The sequence below is a fragment of the Vidua macroura genome, chromosome 2, assembly GCF_024509145.1.
Source record: "Vidua macroura isolate BioBank_ID:100142 chromosome 2, ASM2450914v1, whole genome shotgun sequence".
NCBI classification, from domain to species: Eukaryota; Metazoa; Chordata; class Aves; order Passeriformes; family Viduidae; genus Vidua; species Vidua macroura.
The window spans coordinates 80969788-80993510 of NC_071572.1; the positions used below are offsets into that span (position 1 = coordinate 80969788).

The 23723-nt window shown below is 37.4% G+C and overlaps 1 protein-coding gene across 3 annotated transcripts in view; it reads right to left on the reverse strand.

The window, feature by feature from the left end:
• Positions 1-18893: 18893 nt before the first annotated feature.
• The window catches only part of GRM5 (glutamate metabotropic receptor 5), a 229437-nt gene continuing 224607 nt past the window's right edge, over positions 18894-23723 (reverse strand). For all 3 annotated transcript variants that reach the window (XM_053971399.1, XM_053971398.1, XM_053971397.1), the window contains one exon: positions 18894-19716. In XM_053971399.1, the coding sequence (XP_053827374.1) occupies positions 18894-19716 (823 nt within the window). The remainder of the gene's footprint in view (positions 19717-23723) is intronic.

Consider the following 23723-nt stretch of genomic DNA (forward strand, 5'->3'; position numbering starts at 1 on the left):
ATTTCAGACTAAACAAGGCACCCAGTAAAACAATCTTTGGCACAAGGTCAGTGTCTCTTGCACAGCTTTGACGTTTTTTGAAATATTTGGTAGTGCTATCAAGCTTTCATTACTTCGCCTTCAATCAGTCAGTCTCAAGATATGGGATTTAATTGGAGAATTCACTCAATTTTGTCAATTCAAATGCCAAACAATCTCTCTACCAAGTTGCCTAGGTTCTTTCTAAGAGAAATAAATAGACCTTTCCATAGTATGATCCATCTCCATGCAGAGTGGTGTAATGAGGCATAGAGGACTGAAGGGATGCTCAGAATTATCCAGCAACAACCATGAACCATGGATCATTTCTACTAACTGAAATGTCCAGTGAGGCATCAGGCAGAGGTATTCTCAGTTACACAATGAGTTAGCAACTGTATATAAATCATATAGGCATTGTTTAAATTTCCAACTCAAATAAATAAAGATCAATTAAACCAGACTACCACCTGATTCTAATGTATTCTAAGACTCATTCTTGCTGTGGAATATGATAAATCCCAAAATTATTATATATTTTCACTTTCCCAGTAGTGGACTATAATACACTCTCAGCTGCAGAATGAGAAAGGATTTTATTCCTTATCATTAATATTGTTTTTTCAGGCCTACATATAATTCAGAGTCTGTGAAAGTAATTCACCAGAGTTGAAGTTCTGATAATTGGATGAGTTGTTTTAACAGTGACAATAGTTTTTCTTCAAATAAGTTCCCAGTCCCAATATAAGAAAATCTGAGAAAAAATGTGTTGCTTGTAACAGTCAGGTTAGATTTTATGATCAGATAATCTCAAGTGGTCTTAAAATGTTGGATGCTACATCAGGTTGCCTGTAACAGGAACAGAATGGTAAAATAATAGTCATTACACCATTATATTCTCAAGCATGTTTAGTGCTTATGTAGGTGTTTTTGTAATTCAGAATGTTTTCCAAACATCTTTCTAATATCTTGTAGAAAGGTAAATACATGATCATCCTATATTTGGAAATGAAGGCAAGAAGAATTTGGTTTCCTGAAGCTGGTACTTTTGTGCAGAGAATTGATCGTGCCACTTACTGTTGATTTTGTCACAGAATTAATTTTATGAGGTTAGCAATCTCTGTGATGGACTACTGTTTGCATATCTGGTCCTTGGCAAACCCAAGTGGTTTTGCGTAACTTTCAGCAATTAAAATGATCCAAAAATCCATGTTCATGAAATCTACCTTCTAAAGTATTAAGCTGGAGGGCTTTCCAAACTGCTTCTTTTACATTAATCTTCTATGGCTCCTGAGAACCTGTCACCAGTGTTTCTTTCTATTGATTATGTTTGATTTACAGTCTCAGTGAAACATATTTAACCCAGGAGAACATGCTCCTCATCCCTATTCCTTCAATTTAAACCATCAAGCAGTTACTTTGCTGATTCTCCTAACACCTATGAATTATTTTATGACAGCATATGCTATGCAGTGGATGATCACAAACAGTCAGTGTTTTTTTCAATTACTTTTTATCTCCTCACTTGCAAGCAAAGCATTAAGAAACATCTGATGTCTCTCCTCACTAGATTTCCTCCTCTCTCTGAATAATTTTGATAACTGTTGTGAAAATTGTTAGTTGCCTAGTAGCTGAAATGAAGAATTGCATTCTGTTTTAATGGTAGGAAAAAAAAAATCAGAACCAGAAATCTGATATAAGTATCTTCTTTTTAAGAGAATGGACACAGTCAAGTCTCTCTGCTTCTGCTATACAACAGTATTAATGTAATGACATAAGGAAACATTTCTTAGATGGAAGGCATTAATTTCAAGGAATTAAAAAAAAAAAAAAAGAGAATTGAACCCTCAAGACCACTTGAACCTCAACTACCATACTTTTTTATCAAAACAAGATGATTTTCATACAATACCCATGATAGTTGCAGAGTTACTTAGTATTAGGTACATAGTTACATAGTATTATAAGTTAACATTTTATCATAATCACTAGATACAATATTTGAACACTCCTAGAAAATTTCCTGACAGATCTCTATGGGATGACCTCAATAAAAGACATGTGAATCAGCATGTTCTGCTTGTTTCATGCATCACAAGATGTTCTCCAAAGCCAAGAAAACAGTATCACTGTATCTGATGTGGCAGGAGTTGTGACAGGGTCCTTAATTTGCTTGATGTTGATATACTGTCTTCTGGAAATTCCAAAAAAGACAAAGGAAGTTAAATGGGGCTCTTTCAATTTCTCTGTTAGTTTTAATACCCATTATTATTAGAGGTCTGGGATTTACCCATGTTATTTTTCAAAACACTTTTTTTCTTTCAGGCTTTGGAGATGAAAGTGATAGCACACATGCAAAACAGCAGGTGGAGGCAGTAAGATCTGAGATACCATATTATCACGGATGAACATCTGTACTTCTGATCCAGGAAAAAGCCACAATGTGAATAAATCTCCCACTGAAAATGTTTTGATTGTTCATATTGTGCAGATTTTTTGGAGTATTTTGAAACTGAAAATGTAGTAGGTTAGAGAAAGGTCTGCTTCTTGATGAAGTATTTGTTGCTGTGATAAGGATAGGAGTTCAGTACTGAGGTTCAGGCATCTTGTTTTGTTAAATGAGGGAGAATCTCTTTCAGATGACCCCATGTGGATGCAGAAAAGGCAGAAAATTTCCCACATGCTCATAAATCAATTTCAAAAGCTACTTGGACATCAGTGTTTGTTGCTTGCAATGGGAGATAGAACTCCATTTTAAGGAATTGATCTTCTGAGTTGTGTCTGCAGTCCTTGGCAGCATCACCAGTGTACCTGCAGTGAGGCACAGATACATCTGTCCTAGATATAAACTACCTAGGGCTTTTTCAATACCAGATGAGCTGTGATGATGAAAAACATGGCATGAGCTGAGGTTTAACTGTTTGCTAAGGTCACAGATAGATCCAGTGGTACCTGTGATGAACTACTGCCAGTTTCTGGGCTGGTGTTTTAGCTTTCTCAGATACAGAAACACCTCAGTGCTGTGAGCAGCAGGATACAGTGCTAAATGCAGCTCTGCTTCATAACAGAGGATATACCACTTCCCCAGACTGAGCTTTCTATTTCTCCTCCTGACTTTCCTATTTATATATTACGGTCTTTTTGGCCAAGCTGTCTTGAAAGAAACGAAAACCAAGCTGTCTTTCACTAGAGTTGTTAATAAAATTGATCTCACTTCCTCTTCTATTACCCAGCTGGTGTAAATCAATACAATTCTGGTGAATTAAGTGGTACTTTCTGCCATTTCCTCTAGTTGTAAACTCAATTCAGTATCCCCCAATAAGTGTCGTAGATGAGAACAAAGAATGTCAACAGAACAGCATTGTATCCTGTATTTCTTCAGTGGGGGTATTTTCCTTCTCAGCAGTCCTTTTTAGTTTTATTTCATTTTAAATTTTGTTTGATTTCTTTCTCCCATTCTGCTGCATTAGCAGCAATGTGGAGAACTGTGAAGTAATCTTTTTGTTACACTGTCCTTCCTGAAGTCTTTTCTGATGTACCAGAGAGGTAGGCTAAACAGGTTCCAGTGGCACTTGCTTCTTGATCACTGCAGAGGCTTAAGCAACAGTTTTACACAAGAAGGAAAGAAAAGGCTCCCTGAATGCCAAATAGCTCTGTGTGGTTTGCCACCCACCCACTCTGCTGAAACATGGTCCATTAACTCAGTGTGGCTGATGCAATTTGATAAGGGGCAGCAGTTCATACAGCAGTCTACATTTGCCAATAATAACTTTGTAGATGCAGGGGAAAAAAAGAGGGGCACAATGCAGAAGTATTTTAATTCACTCTGAAAAATGAATAATAGCTAGCAATGTCTTCTGAGATGAATAATCTTGATCACAATAGACATAAAGGACAATGTACAAAGTTTTTTTAAGTTTTATTTTTATAATTTGAACTTCTGGACCATTTATATGAGACATAATAAGAGTAGATATTGATGCATAATGGTAGGTGCTCTCTACAAATACCTGAAAGGAAGTTGTAGTGAGGTAGGGATCAGCCTCTTATCACAAGTAATGTGTGATAGGACAAGAGGAAATAAACGGCCTCAAGTTGTGCCAGGAGTGGTCTAGATTGGGTGTTAGGAAAAATTTCTTCAATGAAAGGGTGAGTCAGGGTTTGGAACAGGCTGGCCAGGGAAATGATAGAATCATCATGCCTGGAAGTGTTCAAAAAACAGATGTATGGGTCACTTAAACCATGGTTTAGTGGTGGGGTTAGCAGTGCTGGGTTAACGTTAGGACTTGACAATTTTAGGGTTTTTTTCCAACCTAAAGCCTTCTATGATTCTATAAATAAACAATACATCTACCAGGATTCAACTACCCATATATGTGTTTGCATTGAGACTGGAGTATTTATTCAATTGTGAAATGGTAATGGCAGTATTTCTCATATAAAAAAAACAATCACAGTAGCTAAAAGGGGATGAAAGGGAGACATAATAGCTGCTGATCAGGATATAGTATTTCTGACAGGATTTTGCTGTATTCCTTTGTAAAGTTTAAATTGGCAGCTCTAGAAGTGTGTAATGGGAAAAAATCTGTTGCTTTAGTAGAGCATTCAGTGATAATTTTTAACTGGCTCCAAGCAAATCAAAAGAGCCAAAGTGTTATTGATTTATTTGGGTTAGAGAAGATATGTTAAGTGTGCTGCCTAAAATTTGGGATGAATTAAATTCTTTGTTCTGCAGAGATTTTGTAAAGGAATTGGGGGAAATAACTTACTCTCTTGTATCTCATTAGAGGTTTGATTGAAACAGAGAGGAGGTGCTGAAGCTAATGATCATCCATTAAGTAATAAGGCATAAAAAGACTTGAGCAGGTTAGAAGGAAATGTATCACCTGAAAATTTGCTGATATTTGCAAGTTTCTCTACTCCGTAATGTGTTGTGCATTTTATTTAATTTTTATATTTCCTGGTTTATAGTTTTTCATTTTCTTCATCCTTATGAAGCAATTTCAAGGAAGAAATAACAGGATTATCTCTGATGTGACAAGACAGTAAAATCCACAGAGCTGACAGCCAGCACCATTCTTGTTCCACCAAAGGGATTTTTGACATTTGGAAGTAGGATTGTGCTAGACAGAGGAAAAATAGTACTTAAATAACCCTATTTGGAAATAAAACCCTCAGGAAGAGCTTTGCAAGATGTTTTTCTTTAGAGGCCCCTTTTTTTTTTCTTTTTTTATCAAATACTTACCCAAGTGGCAATTGAGAAAGGAAGTGTAGAAATGACAAAGCTAAGGTTTTAGCTGTAAGATTTATTGCACTGGGTCAGAAACTTTGCCAGTGGAGCTGAAGCTGGACAGAGTTGTGCTGAGGAAGTAGGATGGATGAGATGGTTTCAGACCTTTTAGGCTGACCATTAAATCCTCACCAATTACTGAACAAGACTGTCTTTTTACAAGTCATAGAATTAAATAGCTAAATTCCACTGAGTGAGAGGTATGAGGGGTGGCTCACAGTATGTGTTTGGGGTCAGCCTTCAATTATCCACTCTGGGTTGACCTCAGTTTGCTGCACTGCATAAAGCGTTATCACTGCCTTGTCTTCACTCAGATTTTGCAGTGCTAACTCTATCAGTGCAGAGCAAAATTTTGTAACCATTTTTAGAAGTGGAAACACAGCTAATGGAATTAGAAAGGCAGAAGTTACATATCACGTTTTAGTCATACTTTCCCCTGATGTTTTGGTCTCTTTTACAGTGGAACAGAAGTCTCTTCCTTTTAGCAGACAATAATTTGGAACTTGGTGACTCCTTGTCAGCTTATTTTTTGACTTCCCATAATGTTGAATATTTAAAGAGAGAATTAGTTTTTTCTTGTTAAAAGGAATGCTAGAAAGAAAGAAATTTGGTTGTTCTGCATTTTGGAGAGGTTGTCATGCACCAATCAGCTTGCTGAATTACTATATTTTGGCTGGTGCATAGCAGACCATACACCTGTTTTAAACTTGTGATATAACTTTAGGTTCAGGGAAGAATGTTTGGAAGAGTACATTTTGCCACTTGGGAACTCTGTGTATTGATGTCAGTGGGGAAGTGATCTTGCAGAGAAATGAGCTAAACCCCATTATCTTTTCCATCTTTATGACTGAGGGAACTTTTTTGAAGACAAAAGTATTAAAATACTACTAAAACAAGTAAACAGTCCTTTTAAAAGCTCTACCACTTAAGGAATCCACTTTTTGTATCTATCTTCTCATGCAAATATATTTATTACAAAGAACGATTCAGAGAATACAGATACAATCAGCCACTGAAAATACCAAACTCTGTTGTCATAGATGATATCACAGTGTCTTTGAATACCAGAAATCTTATCTGTCAAGTCTGAATCAAGAACTAACAAACAGAAATGTTTGAAGAATGTAACTTCGTCGCACAAACCATAATTACATTTGACCTATTCTGTCTTTTAGTTTGATGTGTGGGTGGAGGAAAAAACCCTGGGTTTCTGAGTGCAGGTCACATCCTTTGCCTGTTGGGTGCTGTGCAGTGTGAGATGACTGGCTGTAGAAGTACAGCCTCAAGAGGTACCAGTCTGCTCTGCTAAGAAGATGTCAAAAAAGGCAGGAAAGCAAAAGGCAGTGAAGAAATAGAATATTTTCACAGCAGTCTAGTGTAAAAAAAAATCATAAATTAAAGAAGTCAATTCTAGTGTTTGCATAAATGGCAACTTTGGAAAACACAAAGTGCTGTAAGGAAGACCAGCCCTGGTTATTTGCTGATGGCTGCATAAAATGCCATCTTGACCAGCTGTATGCCAAAATCCCCAGTGAAAAAAGCATATAAAATATAGGGAAGTATGTGTTTATGAGCGAGCCAGGGGTATTAGGAATTAATAACATATTTTTAACCCTCCCACAACCTGAAAGCTGCAATGAAAACACTGTCATCCCTGACAAGAATGAAATTTAACTGTTGTACTGGTGACTGTGGTTTTATGTCCCAGCAGTTGCAGCAAAAAATCCTTGGGGATGGGTTTGAATACTGCATTGGAGCTCTTCCCCTCTTTCCCACAGGACAGAAGAAATGAGACATGAAGTTTGTTTAATTGAGAAAGATTTTGAGAAGACAGTGATCATTCATTTTTGATCTAGTTGTGTGAACACTTAGTGTTCTATCCTGATTCTATTCATGTTTCAAATGTAAGTCCTGAAACAGAGAGCATGGCTTTATATCTATTCTATTCTAGTAAATTTAAGATTAATGGGAACATTTCCTGACACTGAGATTGACTGGCATGATGTAATCTTTGACTATCCTAGCGAACTTATTCTCCCAGAAAGCAGTATTAAAGGTAATTGATGCAGAATAAAACAGTGTATTAGTCAGGAGGAAGTCCAGCTCTAGTCAGGAGCTGTATTTTTGTGAGCATGCAATCTGCAGAAAATTACCCCCTTCAGCAGTTATTGGCCAGGAACAGTGCCCCTGCTGATGCACATGGGCTGTTACCAGCTCCAGCACAGAGAGGGCTTAACAATGAACTCCAGGCTTATTCACTGGTTAAGTAGTTCTATGGCTGAATTCCCATTCACTTAATTAGAACTGGGAATTGTTTTTCGGCGGTTTTGCTTAAGTAAAAAATAGCCAGTATGGGCAGTACTAATACAAAATTACCAAGAATTGATTAAAATAATGCAAGTAGAAGGTTTAATGGGATTTTCAGTGAAATTCAGGTACCCTGATTTTTGTAGATAATTTTTTGAGGAAATTCAAAGCCAAGAAAACAGTGAAAATAATCAAATGTAGAGGCTGGGGAAAAAAATTCTAGTAAACAAGAGATGCAAATTCTTTGGAAAAATTGTGCTATGGAAACATACTAAGAAAAAACAAATTCGTGAAGTATTACACTGCCAGCCATCCTGAACACAACCTCAGACCCTGATCTGCTACACACTCATAAGTCTCATTCACACTCATCACCAGTATTTTCAGTGAAATTATTCAGGATTGATATTGCTGTAATCTGAATCTCTTTTTTACCTTGTTTGGTAGAACATGTTTTCCTTCCTTCAGATGGCTTTGTGTTCTCTCTGGGCCAGTGTCGATGCATTGCTTGTATCTCCCAATCTATTTGGAAGACATCTGCTGTTGATGCAGTGTGAGATGATCAAGCACTCCCTGTCAGTTACTGTGTTATGTATTTGTTGTATGATTGGGGTACTGAAAGGATCAAGAAGAAATTAAAAACTCACTGTTCCATGGTCTGTTATCAGATAACTGAGGTATAATAGAGGCAAAGGTAATTCCTATATTTTCATGTAATCTTTAGCAGTAGTGCTGGACTTTTCTATGCAATGTTATATTTCTTTCCTTTCCTTTATCATTCAGACTGTTCTAACAAAGCTACAGGCAGAGTTTTGCTGCACGGTACAAGAAATGTGCACCTCTGTCTGAATTCAAGCTGTCATTGCCCAGTGAGCTCCTCTTTATTTCTGTGGGTATTTGCATCAGATGTGAGTTCTCTGTAGCTGTGTTCAGCTGTGGGTTTTCATTTGTGGTTGGGAGCTTTAACTCACTGGAGACATGAATGTTGTATTATAACTGGGTTATTGTTGTGCTTTTCCCTAGCCTAAGCAGGTGCAGTTTGCTTTGGAGCAGCAGTGCAATCAAGAAGCCTGGTATTCTGTGACCTAATGGACCAAGCCTCCCAGGGCTATTTGTGAGGCAGCTGGGATGAACTGTAAGTGGCACAAGCCAAGTCACCCTGTTATATTGCTTTAAGATGAAGCAAAAGCCTGGTAAAGCCTGTCTGGATGAGCACTCTCTGATATTTGGTAGTCACATATGGGCAGTGCTGGCCAGCCTCTTACCAAAGAGCCTGGCAAGTCTTTGTTTTTTCAATTCTGCTAACTTGGTGCCAGATTTTCCTTTGCTAAATATCTAACTGTTCAGCATCTTTCTGGTCATCAAATAACAAAGACTCAGAAGAGAAAATGGGACAAAATAATCTATTAGGAAATAATGTCATTTATAAACACAGTTTATAACCATGATAGGATTTCTGTATGATGCCAGCATGAAAATTCTGTGACCTCAATAACATCTTTACATCATTTCTTTCCTGCTCTTTACTGCTCTCCCATCCATAAAGTCTGCTTTATGCTAGTGTGATACTTAGCACTTTTCACTGGTTTGCTTTCAGGTGGGGATCCAGAATTACATTGGCCTTTTAATTACTTCATAAATTCATAATTATTCCTCCAGTAATATCTCACTTATAATACAGTCTTGAGTTTTTAATTTTGATGTACTTTTCCTTATTTTTTCTCCTCAATTTATCTCAATATGCTATATGCTGCTTTTATGCTTTCTACATAGATTACAGGACATCTCCTTTTCATATTTTTCCTCACTGGCATTTCTTTTGTAAACTTGACATTGACACCTAAAATTCAGGGCCCCATCAGTGTTCATCTTCTAAGTAGAAGTAAATCTTATCCTCCTAGTCTTAGACTGAGATTTTTAGGATTCCATATCCTCTTGGCATCTTCCTCTCTGGGTTCATCAGTGATGTGTCTACACAATTAGTTAAATATCAATCTAAAGTGATTTTTAAGCTAAGATTCAAGAGACATTGTTGGTGCTTACACACATGTTTAAGAGTATTTATAGTGAAAGCTCTGGAGTACCTCTGCCTAAGCTCAGGAGTGGCTTAGGCAGAAGGTGATCAGTAGAGGAGGACCAAGTTCTGGGAATTACTCTCATGAGGGCCAAGGACCAGACCACAGTGTGTGTGTAACACACCACACCAATCTTGTGACAAGCACTTGAGCCTACTCTTCACCTCACCAAAGCACAAATCTGATGTCTCACTCCTCATATGCATGTGAACATATTTCAAGCATTAGAACAGGCTGCTTAGGATGTGGTGGAATCATCATCCCTGGAAATGTTAAAAAATACACATGGATGTGGAGCAAGGGGACAAGATTTACTGGTGGACTTGGCAATGCTGGGTTAACATTTGGACTTGATGATCCTAGAGGTCTTTTCCAAAATAAAAAAATCATGTGATTCTATGACACATATGTTCACAACATATGTAAGAAAGCCCAGGAAACCCTTAACAGTGGAGGTTTTCATTTGCTAATCTTTGGGAAGAAGTTAAATATAGTAAGTTATGTGGAGGTAAGTTTTGAATCCCTGTTAAACAAAACCGTAGTGACCATGCTGATTGCTTTGTTTTAGTCTAAAAAATTGACTAAATTGTAAGACTTGGTTTACAAACAAACAAATAAAAGTAGATGGTGATTTAAAACTACTGCCCTGAAAAAAATGTAAATACACCACAAATGTCTCTGTATATGTAAAAGAAAGCTCATCCATTTCCTTTGCAGTAATAAATGCCTCATGCACTCCACTGTGATTTGGTCTTAAACTCCTACAATAGGAAAACAAGTTTAATAAATAGTCTCTGAACAAACACAAAGGGAGATTGCAGTTCTTAAAATTCCAGCCCTTTTCCCAATGTTCTGTGAGCAGACAGAGGGCGTGAGAAGGAGAGGAGCACCCAGTCCATGTATTAGTTTAGCTGAGGAGGACAGTACTGGCAGTAAGGCTTCTCTGGTATCAAATAGGAATTATGGACCAAACATGAAAGAAAGATAAAGCTCCAGACAGACAGAGAAACTAGACTCCAAACTTTTTAAAAAATTGAACTTTTGCTTTTCTTATTACTAATTGCCCTGATATTTCTGAAGGTGTATTATAGAATAGTGCCCCTCTCTTTTTAATCAATGTAAACATTGATTTGTGATTTAATTTGGAATGGGGTTTATTAGTTTATTAGTCTCTAAATGTCATCATTTTGTAGTGATATCAGAAACTCAGAAGAAATATGGTGGTCATAGAGCATGGCATAAATTAACTGTTCTTGCAAACAAAACAAATTTGATCTAGTGTTCAAGACACTGCTTTAAAAATCTTCTGCAATGAAACAAGATGTTGCATATGGTTTTCAAAGACTTTATCTTCAAATTGCAATAGTTGCAATGCTTCTTTTGGTACAAAGCAGTATATTGCATTGAATTAGCTGCTGTGGATTTCTACACTGGAAGAATTAAGTTTGGGATGTAGAGTTTTAGGTGGTTCAAAGACATTATATGAATTCACATTGTTTTTTAGCTGGAGTTGGGCATTTTACCTACCATTGTATTATGAATTACTCACCTTAATTTGTCAACAGCAAATAAACTGATTCAGCTGTATCTCTAGAAATGTGTTTAGAAAATAATGTGCATGATTGGCTTTTATCTGAGTGCTGCAGTTCATACTCTGCGTTTCACTGCATGCAGTATAATTATTCCAAATTCATGCCAGTCTATGTAAGAATATTAAGACTATTACAAACCCTAGATTTTGGAATGGGAGGGAGAGGATTTCCAAACTAGAAAGCTGGCTTTGTTCTGTGGAGTTTATTTGTTAGTTGGTTGGTTTTTTGGTTTGGTTTGGTTTGATTTGGTTTTGTGGAGGGTTTTTATGTTGCTTTTTTGTATGGGTTGGGGTTTATTGAGTAGTGGCTTTGTTGGTTTTTTTTTGCTTTGTTTTGTGGTTTTTGTTTGTTTGTTTGTAGTTGTTTGATTTTTTTTTTGGTGAGGTTTGTTGTTTTTTTTTTTTTTTAGCATTTAGCATTTAGCATTTAGCAGGGAAGGTATAGCAAATTCTATTGACTGGAAACACAATGTAGCCAGACCTGAGATAAGACATTTATTCCTTGTGGTCACAAAGGCAGAACTTTAGAAACCAGATTGTTAAAGGATATAAACAATTTTCTCTGTTTTTTTTTTTTTTGCAGTTCAAGATTAAATGTGAATCTACAATTGTAGGAGTAAAGCAGTTTCTTAGGACATCTATAAAAATGAAGTTTTGGTATATGATTCTAAGTTAAACAGCTTTGTTTTCTGTTGCACAAGACTAGATTATTTTACTATTTTCTCTCAAATCTATATATTCCTTATCAATGAGATTGTGTGTGCTTCAAAAGACAAAGATCAAACTATACTAGAATGTTATGTAACTATGATAGGATTAATGTTAAGTTAATCTTTTAAAGCAACAGAGAAGGAGGAGTGAAAAAGAGAGAAAGATTATAATTCAAGGGTTTGTGCATAGGCATACCTGGTTTGTAGAAAAATGCAGTGAAAACATAGCTATAAGAGTTTTGGAGAAAAAAAAAATCCAGTTTTCAGTCATATCACAGATTCTTTTTAATACTGTTCAAAAAGTACCTGACTCTACATAAACACCAACTATAACATGATGTAGACAATTGAGAAACAAGCAAGTGTATTCTTCAATGCTAAAATAAATTACATTTGTACAGGTAGAAAGCAAACCAAAGCTGATAAAAATGGTAAATTTTATGAAAAATCTTTTTCAGTTCACATCAAAATAATAACTTTACATTCTCTATGTTTTAATAGTATAAGCAGCAACAACATAAAAAAGAACAAACAGTCACAGAATGTTTGAAACCAGTTCTTCATAAGTTATTAGCAAATTAAAAAAAAATAATTACAAGCACTTGTAGCCCACATAAATCTTTTGGAATTGGCACCATCTCTCTAAAACATCTATATTCTATATAGATTTCTAATTACAAATACCACCAGCAGCTGCCATATAATCCTATTAGTACATGTAATATACATAGTATATTTGTTCCCATTTGGCAGATCGGAGTGACTTAATGTTTATTGTTTGTTAATACTGTCATTGCTCAGGTGAGACAAAACCAGCCATATACACCAATTCATCACCCAGATGAATTTTTTACTTACCTTAATGCTTCACTGGCCTGTATCTCTTTTTGTTTTCACAGTATAAAATTGTGGGTGAGATTTGAACTGAGGATAAAATAATAAACCACCACAAAAAAAAAAAAGTGAATTCAGATAATTCAACTTCAGTCTTTACTAAATTAAGTGCACACTGAAATCGGTAGCAGATGAATGTTTTTCTTTTTCATGGAGAGTATTGACTTCATTTTTGGAGATTCATTAAACTGCCGTAAAACTGTGACTTCTTGGGTATTTTTGGACATGTCCACTCACATCCCTTAACATGTTTAGTTAGAGGATGACTTTCCCATTGGGATACCAGATAGAGTAGGACTGATAAAGATGAATGGTAGGAAGGACCTATTCACCAAGCCTAGCTTCAGAAATGAACCTAATAAAATCCATCTGTTGTTTGATTCAAAAGAGAGTGGGAAGAATATCCTGTCATTATCATTCTCTGCAGAACAAATAGTCAAAATCTAGACTTCAGTGACCACTATTCAACTTTGATTATCTTTATATGGATATTAATCTGGAATTATTCCATTGACCCAAATAGATTAAGGGCCAGTACCAGTAAAGAACTTCAGCACTTAAAAATATTCAGTGTAATACATAGTTTTTTTGCTCTAGTGTGGAGGTCAGGACCTTTTGTTAAATATCTAGCCTTTCTGTGGAGTTTGTGAGAAGAGTTAGTGCCCAAGAAAGCAACACAAGGAAAGAGATGTCTAGGGATACTTTATTTGAGCCAGTATGGAAATGAAATGTGCAGAAAATGTTAATTTTCCACTGAGATCAATTTCTGGAGACATCTATATATTTTGTTTCAAAGATGGGCCAGGTCACATTTGTAAAATGTGGCTGGAGGAAAATGAAATGTGTCCCTGTTTCTGCAGTCTCAGAGAAGTAGGAACTCAAGTTTAATTCCTTCACCTATCCAAGAAGACTCAATCTCTCTTTTCTGTGCTGGGGTCTGAGAACTCCAAATGGAAGACAAGATTTCTGCAGAGGAAAAGTTATCTAAGGGCACATCCTTCCTCCTGTCACAAACACATTTTTCATGGAAGCATTTAACTTTTTTTTTAGCCAATATGTAGCGCAGACAGAAGGTTGCCTCCACTTCATTGGAGTTAAAATACCTGGTCTCTGCTCCAGAAATTTTTAAAGTATTTTATATTAAATGGTCATATATGAGCTCTAATTTTATTCAATGTATGTCTTATCAGGTTGCACTATTCCTTTTCCACTGCAATACTCTTGAATTTGTTCCTGTCCTGTGAAGCTACCTTGGGGAAATGAACAAAGGGTATGTCAACATTGAGTCATTGGAGCACTTTCCAGCCAGGAAACTGTACAGTTCTGTACAGTTGTGTACAGTTCTGTGTACTCTCTTGTGTTTTCTGCATCCTTGATGGGTTTTAACATGACTTAGGTACAAAGATCCTTAGATGTGTGATGATCAGGTTAGTTCTGAGCATACTCAGACACACCATGCTAGATGCTAGAGGAAGGTGGCATTTGAATAGTTGTTTTAAAAATGAGTTTAAAATGTAGGTATTAAATTCTACTGAAATCCTACCTTTAGGCTCCAAAGTCTCTTTTTTGGGGTCAGCCAAACCAGACCTGACACTGGTCTCCAATACAATAAAAAATTAGTGGTCACATTGTTAGTCCTGAGCATAATGCTCTGATTTCCCTAAGGAACTGACTCTTTTTTATGTTGTCTGTTGCTGTCATCTTTTATCCTCTCACCTCATAAATGATGTATTCAGCAGAATAACAAGGTTGCACACTTTCCTTTAGAGAACTTACACCCACAGCTATGCTGTCTTTCAGTTTGGTCTTGCACACTAAAGAAAACATTTGCAGGGGAACTCCTCTATCATCCAGAGTGAGAGTCATGGATTGGGCTTCCCGTTTACTCTCTTTTGATAGCTTATGCTCTCAGTTTTTCACAAAAGTTTTCCTTTTACAAACATAACAACCAAATAAGCATCCAAGCAAACTAACATTTTTTTTTTCTTTTAGAACTTTTAACAGTTTTTGAATTAGCATGTAGTTTATATCTCACTTTTGTAGCTGGAAATCAATGGAAGAAGCCAACACCTTGTGATCTACCAGGCTCCATGAAACATTGATAAGTGATTCGTGGACTGTGGTCTAAAAATCTCTGGTCTAATGTATCTGCATGAGTCTAGGCACCAAATGTTCAGATAGAAGTACAAGGAAGCACGTCTTCAAAGTCATGCAATCATTCTTCAGAGACAATTTAAAAATACAGTTCTTCAATATTGCAAAGGCTCCTTTCCAAGTGGCCTGCCAGAGTGACTCTATTTCAAAAGCATAGATCCAGAAGTGATTACACCATCACTCTTAAGGGTTGGCCTCAAGCACAAAAGAAATAAAAGATTTTTTTTTGAGGTCCTTGTGGTCAAGAATGACAGTAGTTTCATATCCTTTAATTCCCTTTGTGTCAGCAGCACTATACTGGAAGGCAAATTTCAAGCCATTCACTTGGTACTTGCACATTCTTTAGTAAGATTGAAAAGTGTTCATGATTGTAACTTTTGCATTTATATCTGAAAACCCTTGCTACTCTATCTTAATGTCCTAAACAGAGACTAGCATACAAATAGAATAATGAAGTAATGAAAAATTAATAATTTTTTTCTCTTATGTCAAACCCACTGGCTTCTCCCAGAGAACTTTCCAGTCTTGCAAATCTCCCACTTGGATCATTTGGATTATTACTACAGGCATTACACCATTTTTGCCTTCTTCTCCACAAAACCTTGCCTCCCTTTGTTGAAATTCAAACATGTAATAAAAAATGACATTGATGCACTCCAATCTGCACAATTAAAGAAGATTCTGCCTTCTTTAAATGCCTCTAAGGTTGCCAATCTTTTATTAAAAATAGACTGACTTCAAGCGGGTACTACCTCAACAGGGTCCATCCATGGTTCCTTGTGTCATTAAAATATCTCTGTGGCTGATAGATATGCAAAAGATACATGACTCCACTGAAAGTGAGAGTGAACAAAAGTGTTTAAAATTCGGGTTGCACAACATTAGAGTTTTAGGCTCTTAAAACATGCATTCAGGGCACATGGTGCATCCTCACCCAAATTGTCATGACAGTATACATGACCATTGTCAGGAAGCTCTGAGCAATATCTATGGTGCAGTTTGAGAGCAGAAGAGGTATATTTATGCTGAGCTTGACAGTTTCTATTTTTCGCTCCTTTTTACTAGTTTTGTATTTAAGGAAAGGTTTTTATGTTTGTCTGTATAATCCTTATTTCCACTGCTGATTATTTCACAGTGCAGTGAAACCCACAGATTTTAGCAGGAATACAATTATATTAATTGTCCACCACCATAAGAAAAGACTATAGGGGATCTAAAATGCTAGGGAAAGATCAAGGTGGAGGATGTTCTTGTAACAATATTGGTCAATAGTTTGAAGTATGAGAGAACAGGTAGTAATAGAATCCCTTCAAAATTCACATTAGTTATCTCAGTACACTCTACATTAAAACAACATTGCACTGATGGGAGACAAATATTATCATATAAGTCTTCCATGAACAACATTTAAGTGGTCTAAACTCCCCTAATAAGAATGTTTGTATCACAGACTGATTGGACATGCTTTCCTCTTAAATGTGGGTTGTAACCTGTGACAGAAGATGCTTTCTCCTGAAGACATGGACAGCTAGGGAATGATGAGACATGCTAGTACTGTGAACCAAGAGGGAAAAACTGAGCTCTAGTCTGGGAACTGTGCAGCTGCACAAAACTGCATCCGTGCTGATCAGTCATGCGAGGAGGCATATGGGCAACAAGGACCTTCAGTCATGCCCTAGTGTAGGGATCTGCTTTCTGGAGTAGAGCTGTTTTGTGACCTGCCTGTTCATGCTATAGGCAAAGCTGATAAATGATTGTACCTGACAAGACAAGCATGCCCAGACTGCAATTGTATAACATTGCCTGACTCTAGAGTCACTAGAGTATCTCTGTGAGGTGCTGGTCTGAATTCAGTCATCTATTACTTTTAACTTTTAAATGTTGTTGAGCAGCAAATTGGGGTGCAACACATAATAGTGGAACAAGCATCCCAAAGGAATAGCAAATGCTCTTTGCTAAAGTATGTGAATGTGCTTTCATCTTTTACTTATCTGATCAAATAGCTATTTTGAACATGGGGAAGAAAAAGGAAGTATGAATTTTGATTACAAAATATTTGTTATCCTTGAAGAAACAAGATCAAAAGGTTTTGAAAATAAAATATAACAGCCTTATTTCAAGGCTCCCTTCCTTGAGGCTGTCTTCTGTATAAGGCTACATCAACTCAACTTTGAATTGAAGTACATTACTCATCACTTCATGCTATCATTCAATAAAATAAAACAAACCCATAAAAGTTTGGCACCTGAGGACAGCTATGTCATGAAGAAGAGAGCAAATACAGTGTGCGTTTAGGGTCTGACTTACAAGTTCTATGTAACTACCCCTATCAAAAATTATTTAGCTACTATTCAAACTTTTAAAACTCTTCCCTGCCTGTATTAAAAAAGTGCTGTGACAATATGAAGTGCACTAAACTGTACTACCTTGATATCGGAAAAAAAAATTGAGGAATCCCCTTGTTTCTTCTGTGAGTTGCTAAGAAACAAAGATTCTGTTGGTTCATATCTCATTAACTCTTCTTTGTTTTAGCCTTTACTCTGTATTGCTTTGAATGTATTTTTTTTTGTCACTGCTCATAGCTGCAAGGCATCAGCAGTGAAACATTTTAAAATTGTTGCTTGTTAAAGAGTAGCTTAATCACCTCTAAGCAGACTTTGACATAGGTTTTTTTTCCATATATATATATATATATATATATATATATATATATATATATGTATATAAATTAAGATTATGACAACCTTTCCCACTGACAGTTAGCATTCGTCATAATCCAAATTGGTATCCTAGAATTCTGTCATTCAAAGGATGGAGAGAATCCTTAGGGTGTTTACCTGTTTGTTACAAGCAAAGATGTGAGTCTGAATAAGTATTTTAACTGGTAACATTATCATGAGGATGTCCATAAAAATGTGTTAATTTCACTAGGGAGTGCAGCTATAATATAGCTTGGTAGTGCTGCTAGAAAGAGAATATTCATCTCAACAACTCGCCCTGGTAAGGGAATTACAAAACAGTACTCCAGAAAATATTTTTTGCTACTTCAATATTAGTTGGCAACATGGTGAAATAGTCAGGAAATCTTCCTTGGGTTTTGTTGTTGTGAAGGTGAATCCAATGTTAGCAAATTGAAATTTGATACCGATAGAAGAGAATTTCATAAACAAATGTGTAGGCTGAGAAGTCATTTGTAAAGCCCTCCATATTGCAGTCACTCACTGCAAAGCCTCAGCTTAGTGTTATCCACGTGTAACGTATCACAGACACAATATTCTTCAGGAAAATGTTTCGTAATAACATATATTACTGCTTTTTGTGATCTTCATAGAAAAAAAAAAAGAAAGAAAGTTTGACAGGTTGGTCCCAGATTTGAGTCTGTTAGAAAATGTACATTCAACGTTTGGTCTTCTATTCTTGACAAAAGATCAAGGTTCACTTCTGGGCAAGGGATCAGAGTAAACAAACAAACCATTGTACTGTTGTTTACAATCTAGTTCCCCGCGTCCCCTATATTGTACACACAGTTCATTGTAATACTAAAGCAAAGCACTTGGTATGTAACTGGATTAATAGACTCCTTATAAGCCCTCAAAAATAGATTCAGTGTTTCTGAAAAGCCCATGTTTTTTTAAGGCCACGATTATCTGCCAAGAGTCATTTTGTCTTTAAATCAGCTTAATTAATCTGATGTTTCCACCTCTCAAGTGATTCCTCTTCTTCTCTTCCATTCCTCACAAGATGACCCAATGCCTCTCACTCTGTCTGCGTAAACACTGGAGATCTTGAAGACTTGGCTGTCCCCTCACTACTTGCTTGTAGTTGTTGAGCTCCAACATCATCTTGAACTACATTCACAGCGAAGAAGAACTTTGAGTATAATCTCTGATGAGGAGTGTGTCGTATTTGGGAGAGGACGGGATACAGAGAGCTGATTCAGAAGCTGGGGAGCTGGGAGATGCACTTCCAGAATCGATGGAGTCTCTAAAAGGAGAAGGAGGAGTTAAAGCTACCAGCTCCTCCAGATCTTGCTTGGCTGTTGGGGTCTCTGAAGTGCCTTCTTTAATGCTGTCATTTGAAGGTTTCCTAGCAGACTGTGAAGTGCCATTGACTTCAATGGCAGGAAGCGGTTGGATCTCTGCAAGCGTGGTCATTGTTGTAGGGAGCTGGATTTCCCGTGGAATCAGGTATGAAGAGCAGAGAGGAGCAGCCCCCATTGTCCCTGGAGTAGATGTCGAAAGCATCATAGAGTTCAGCTCACTGATATTGGCTGTGAAGCGAGTAACAACACTACTGATCTGCTCCATGAGGGAGCCTTGAGAGGAGCTACTTCGCTGAGGAGGTTCTGACTGCAAGGTAGGGGCTTCATCTTCTGTTCGGCTGACAGAGGCAGTTCTGTGGCTCAAAGTACTGATTGGCGAGGGAGTCTGTGGTCGGTACTGAGCTGGGTATTGCTCTTCAGCTTCCGAAACGTCATAAAGCGTTTTGGCACTAGCCTCGGGAAATGTAGCGCTGCTACTGTGTCGGCTACTATCTGTGCTTTTAGAAAAAGGCTTGATCACCGCAGTTTGGTTGGGGTTCTCTTTTTTGTTGATGTGGACTGACAACCGCTGCCAAAGGTGTGCTCCTCGGCTGCTTTTCTCATTCTGGGCCCAGGAAACTGATTTTCCGTTTGAGCTGTAAACACAAATGAGATAAGATGGTAACTTGCAACAAAGTTAAAAATATAATTGCTGTACCTATATCAAGGGCATGTGGCATTTCAGAGTTTATATTCACCATAAAGCTGACTGTAATTTCATCTATATCTATTTATTGCAATATATATATCTCTATCATTAATACCTGCATGTTTGAGGAAAACAAGCAGCATGTCAGCTCATTTCACAGACCAGTTGTGCACCCAGCCATCACCTGTCCTGTGCTAGCTCATGGCCACTGCTGACCCCTCTGTTGAGGCCCTTGGGACATAGGCAGTGTCCATCCTGGGGGGGAGAGCAGCTTGATGGCTTCCCTTCTGTTGGATTGGTGTCAGGATGAGGGCCTGTGGGACTGAGGGATGCATAGAGGAGTGAAGAAAAGTGAAATGCTTGAAGAGAATGAATGAGAGACTTGGACTGGCTAGAGTGCAGGGGCAGGTGTGTGGGCAGGCCTGGGAGCTTTCAGTGGTAAGGAGCTTGGTATAATGTTCTGAATGGATTCCTGGTATGGGGCAGGGATTGTGGACTGGGAGATGAAGAAGCGTAATCTGTTAAGGCTGGGGGAAAAAAATCTGTTTTATGTCCGAGTATTTGAAAGCATTGGAGCAATACACAGAAAGGGGCTATGCTGGTTGTAGGTAATGGGCAACAACTTCTTCATCAAGGCACTTGGCAAGCTACCTGCCACTAAATTAAAGAAATAATTTTTTTTTTTTCAAATTGCAGTTCGGCTCAGATAATGAAACTATGTTCCTAGTAGGAAAGAAATACCAGACAAGCTATACAAGCAGCTCCTCATGGTAACATGAGTTTGGAGACAGCAATAAACATTTTGCTCAGCTTTTCTGCAAAGTGAGTCCTCTTAGGGTAAATTCTCTTCAGATGCCATCATACTCTTTATCAAAATTGCTTATTTGTCTCCTCTTGATACCTAAGAAAAGCCAGCTGTGGCCCTTATAAACACATAGTATTTCCTTTTACATCTTCCTCAGTCTGATGAGCTGATGTTCACACATACATTAACATATAGTTCTTGGAAATAAGCAAGATATTAGAAATATTTCTTAGTTGAAACAGACAATGACTCTGAAATGATGTCAACAGGAAAAACAGTGTACACATACAAATAAACATGATATATATATAAAATGCAACAAAACTTTAGACAATTTGCCTTGGTTTCCAAAATGTTTGTTATAGCGGTTTAGGATTTGTGAAAAGACAACAACATTGGAGACCCTGGCAGATTATTGCAAATTTTTTTTTTTTTTGCTTTTTAAGTCTGCAATAGATATCCTCACATGTTAGCCTGCAGCATAATAGTTTGCAAAACGCATACTTTAATAAATACAGATGACTTTATACCAGCCTTCATGGGGAGGCTTCCTTCAACTATCCATTTAATAGCTCTTCTGGCCATCTAAAAAAAAAGGACTGGGAAAGGAGATGTATAAGTACATACGGGTTCCCCCCTTTGCTGCAATGGTCACCAGGACGTTTGTGTCTTGGAAGTTGTCTGTTAGGCCCCTACCCCTAAAATGCCAGGCAAAACAGCTGGTGGCTTTTAACTTGCTGTTCAGATAATCCCTTACTTCTGCTGTACTTCAGTCAGAGCAAGAAGGAAAAGCAAACTCTGTCCTGTAGCATTGCTCACTTTGACTCTTTGAATCTCTGTGGGTCCAGTTCTGGTCTAAGTAGGAGCTGGCACTAATGTCTTGCAGAGTAAAACTGTTCCCTCTGAGGACCATGCACTTGCAGCACATACTCTGTGGGTGTTGAGAACTGTTTGAGAGCCCTGGCTCACAAGTCATGCTGAGTCCTGAGCTCAGTGGGATCTCAGTGACAGCAGCAGGAGCAGAATTTGGATTGTTTGCCTCTAGTTCTAGTATGATGACCATGAAACCTTGTCCCAGTTGCTACTGTGTTTGACCTGGACCAGGAGGGAGAATGATCTGGCACTTGTAACTTTGATCAGAAAGAAAGAGAGGAGCAGATCCAGTCCTGGATATCCTCCTGGTGAGGTCTTAGAAGGACCTGTGACAGGCCTGCCTGCCACAAGGGTGAAATAAATGCCATTAACATGAAGGATTAGTCAATGTAAGTAGAAATGCTTGCCCAAAGAAAGTGGTGTATTCTAGCACCCCTCCTGACTTCAAGCACTGGCTTAGCACAGATGTTCAAACCCTTTAAAAATGTGCTAAGTGCATATAGATATTTTCATGGCCTGAAGGTCAGATTGTAAGAGTTTGTGAAGGCAACATGCTACTTCCTCCAGTTAAAGAGACAATAATTAAGAAGGGATATGAGGCTGAAGAACCTAGGGAAAGGATGAAATCTGAGTTTGCATGAAACCCTTGGGAAAGATAGTGAACAGTAAATCTTCAGTAGTGCAAGTCACCAGCCTCCCTGAATCTCAGTTTGGGTTTGGGTCAGTCTTGGCTGATACACTCATACTTCTTTTGTACTCTGCCCAAAAGTAATCTCTGCATGTGGCTCTCATGTTGATCCTAGGGCTCTGAAGGAGACCCAATGGCTGTTTAATGCAAATTTCGTGCAAAAGTCTGAAAGACTTGACCATTATTCACAGTAAATTCCTTGATATTACAAACTGAATAGGACACAAACACCATCCACTTGGTGGGGCATTGGAATGGGCTGCCCAAGGAAGTGGTGGAATCAGCATCTCTGGAAGTGCTCAAAACATGTTTGGATGTGGCATTTGGGAAAATGGTTTGGTGGTGAACACAGTGATGTTTGGCTTACAGTTGCACTTGATCTCAGAGGTCTTTTCCAACCTTTTTGATTCTATAATTTTTCAGTAAGGAGTGAACCCTATAGCTGAAGAATTTCTGTGTCAGAAATGTATCCTATGCTTTATCATGCTGTACCTACTTACTAGGAAGTCAACACTGGACTGAAGGATGCAATTATTTTTTTGCCTCTGTGAAAGGAGCACCACATGTTTTCTCATATTGGCATGAAACTGGGTTCTGGATAAATTGCTGTGATAATACTTTAAGATCATGTTCTAATTGCTTATTGATTGATAATCTGTCAAGTCAACTGGAAACCACACAATGCTTACAACTTAAAAATAGAGAAATACAGATAGATCATTGACATAGAATAAGATGTCTAGGAATAGAATTGTTTACATTTACTATGTCCAGCTCTGCCTTGACTCTTCAATGATGGGAAACTTTAGGATAGTGAAATTTTAGATTTTTCTTGTAAACAGATTTTGGCTCCATCAGTTGAAAACATAATAATTACACTTTTGAACTCCCAAAGGAATTTCATTACAAAGTTTGGCTAAATACAAATTTCTTCTACCCTACTCTTCTGATCTGCCAGTTCTGCTGGCACATTGCACTGAATAGAGCAGAGGAGAATGCAGCAAACTTCAACCAGTGATACCAAAGTGTTCAGGGTTTTTTTTTTTTGTAAAACAAAGCCTTTTGCAGAACACTTTTTTGGTTTTAATTTCTTTTGCTATAGGTTAATTAGGTTCATCTTTATGCACAAGAGAAATTTCCCGAAAACCAGACAGTAATTGTTTCTCCATTGTCTTTACTAAAAGCTGCTTTGATTTTGATAGACTTGCAATTTCCCCTGCCTTCTAGACTTACATAATATGTACAAGAAATTAAATTAGAATAAATGAGAAAACTTGGAAGTAGCTGATATTTCAAATATTTCTTCTACTGTTGTCCACTTGATGACAGAATAGCAATTAGATTTGTTTCTCCTGTTATTTTTCTTACTGAATCTCTTTAGAGACACTTGAGTTTTGTCTTTAGGGATTTTTTTCTGTTCATGAGAGCTATTAACTACTTTTTATACACTTAGGTGTGAAAAAAATATTCCCCTCCCTTTATACATATATTTTTTAACTGTCTAGAATGGATCACTTGGCCTTTTGTTTTTTCCTGAGGTAGTAGCAGTTTTGTTGCAGTATTTTTTCCTTGTTGTATGATTATAAGA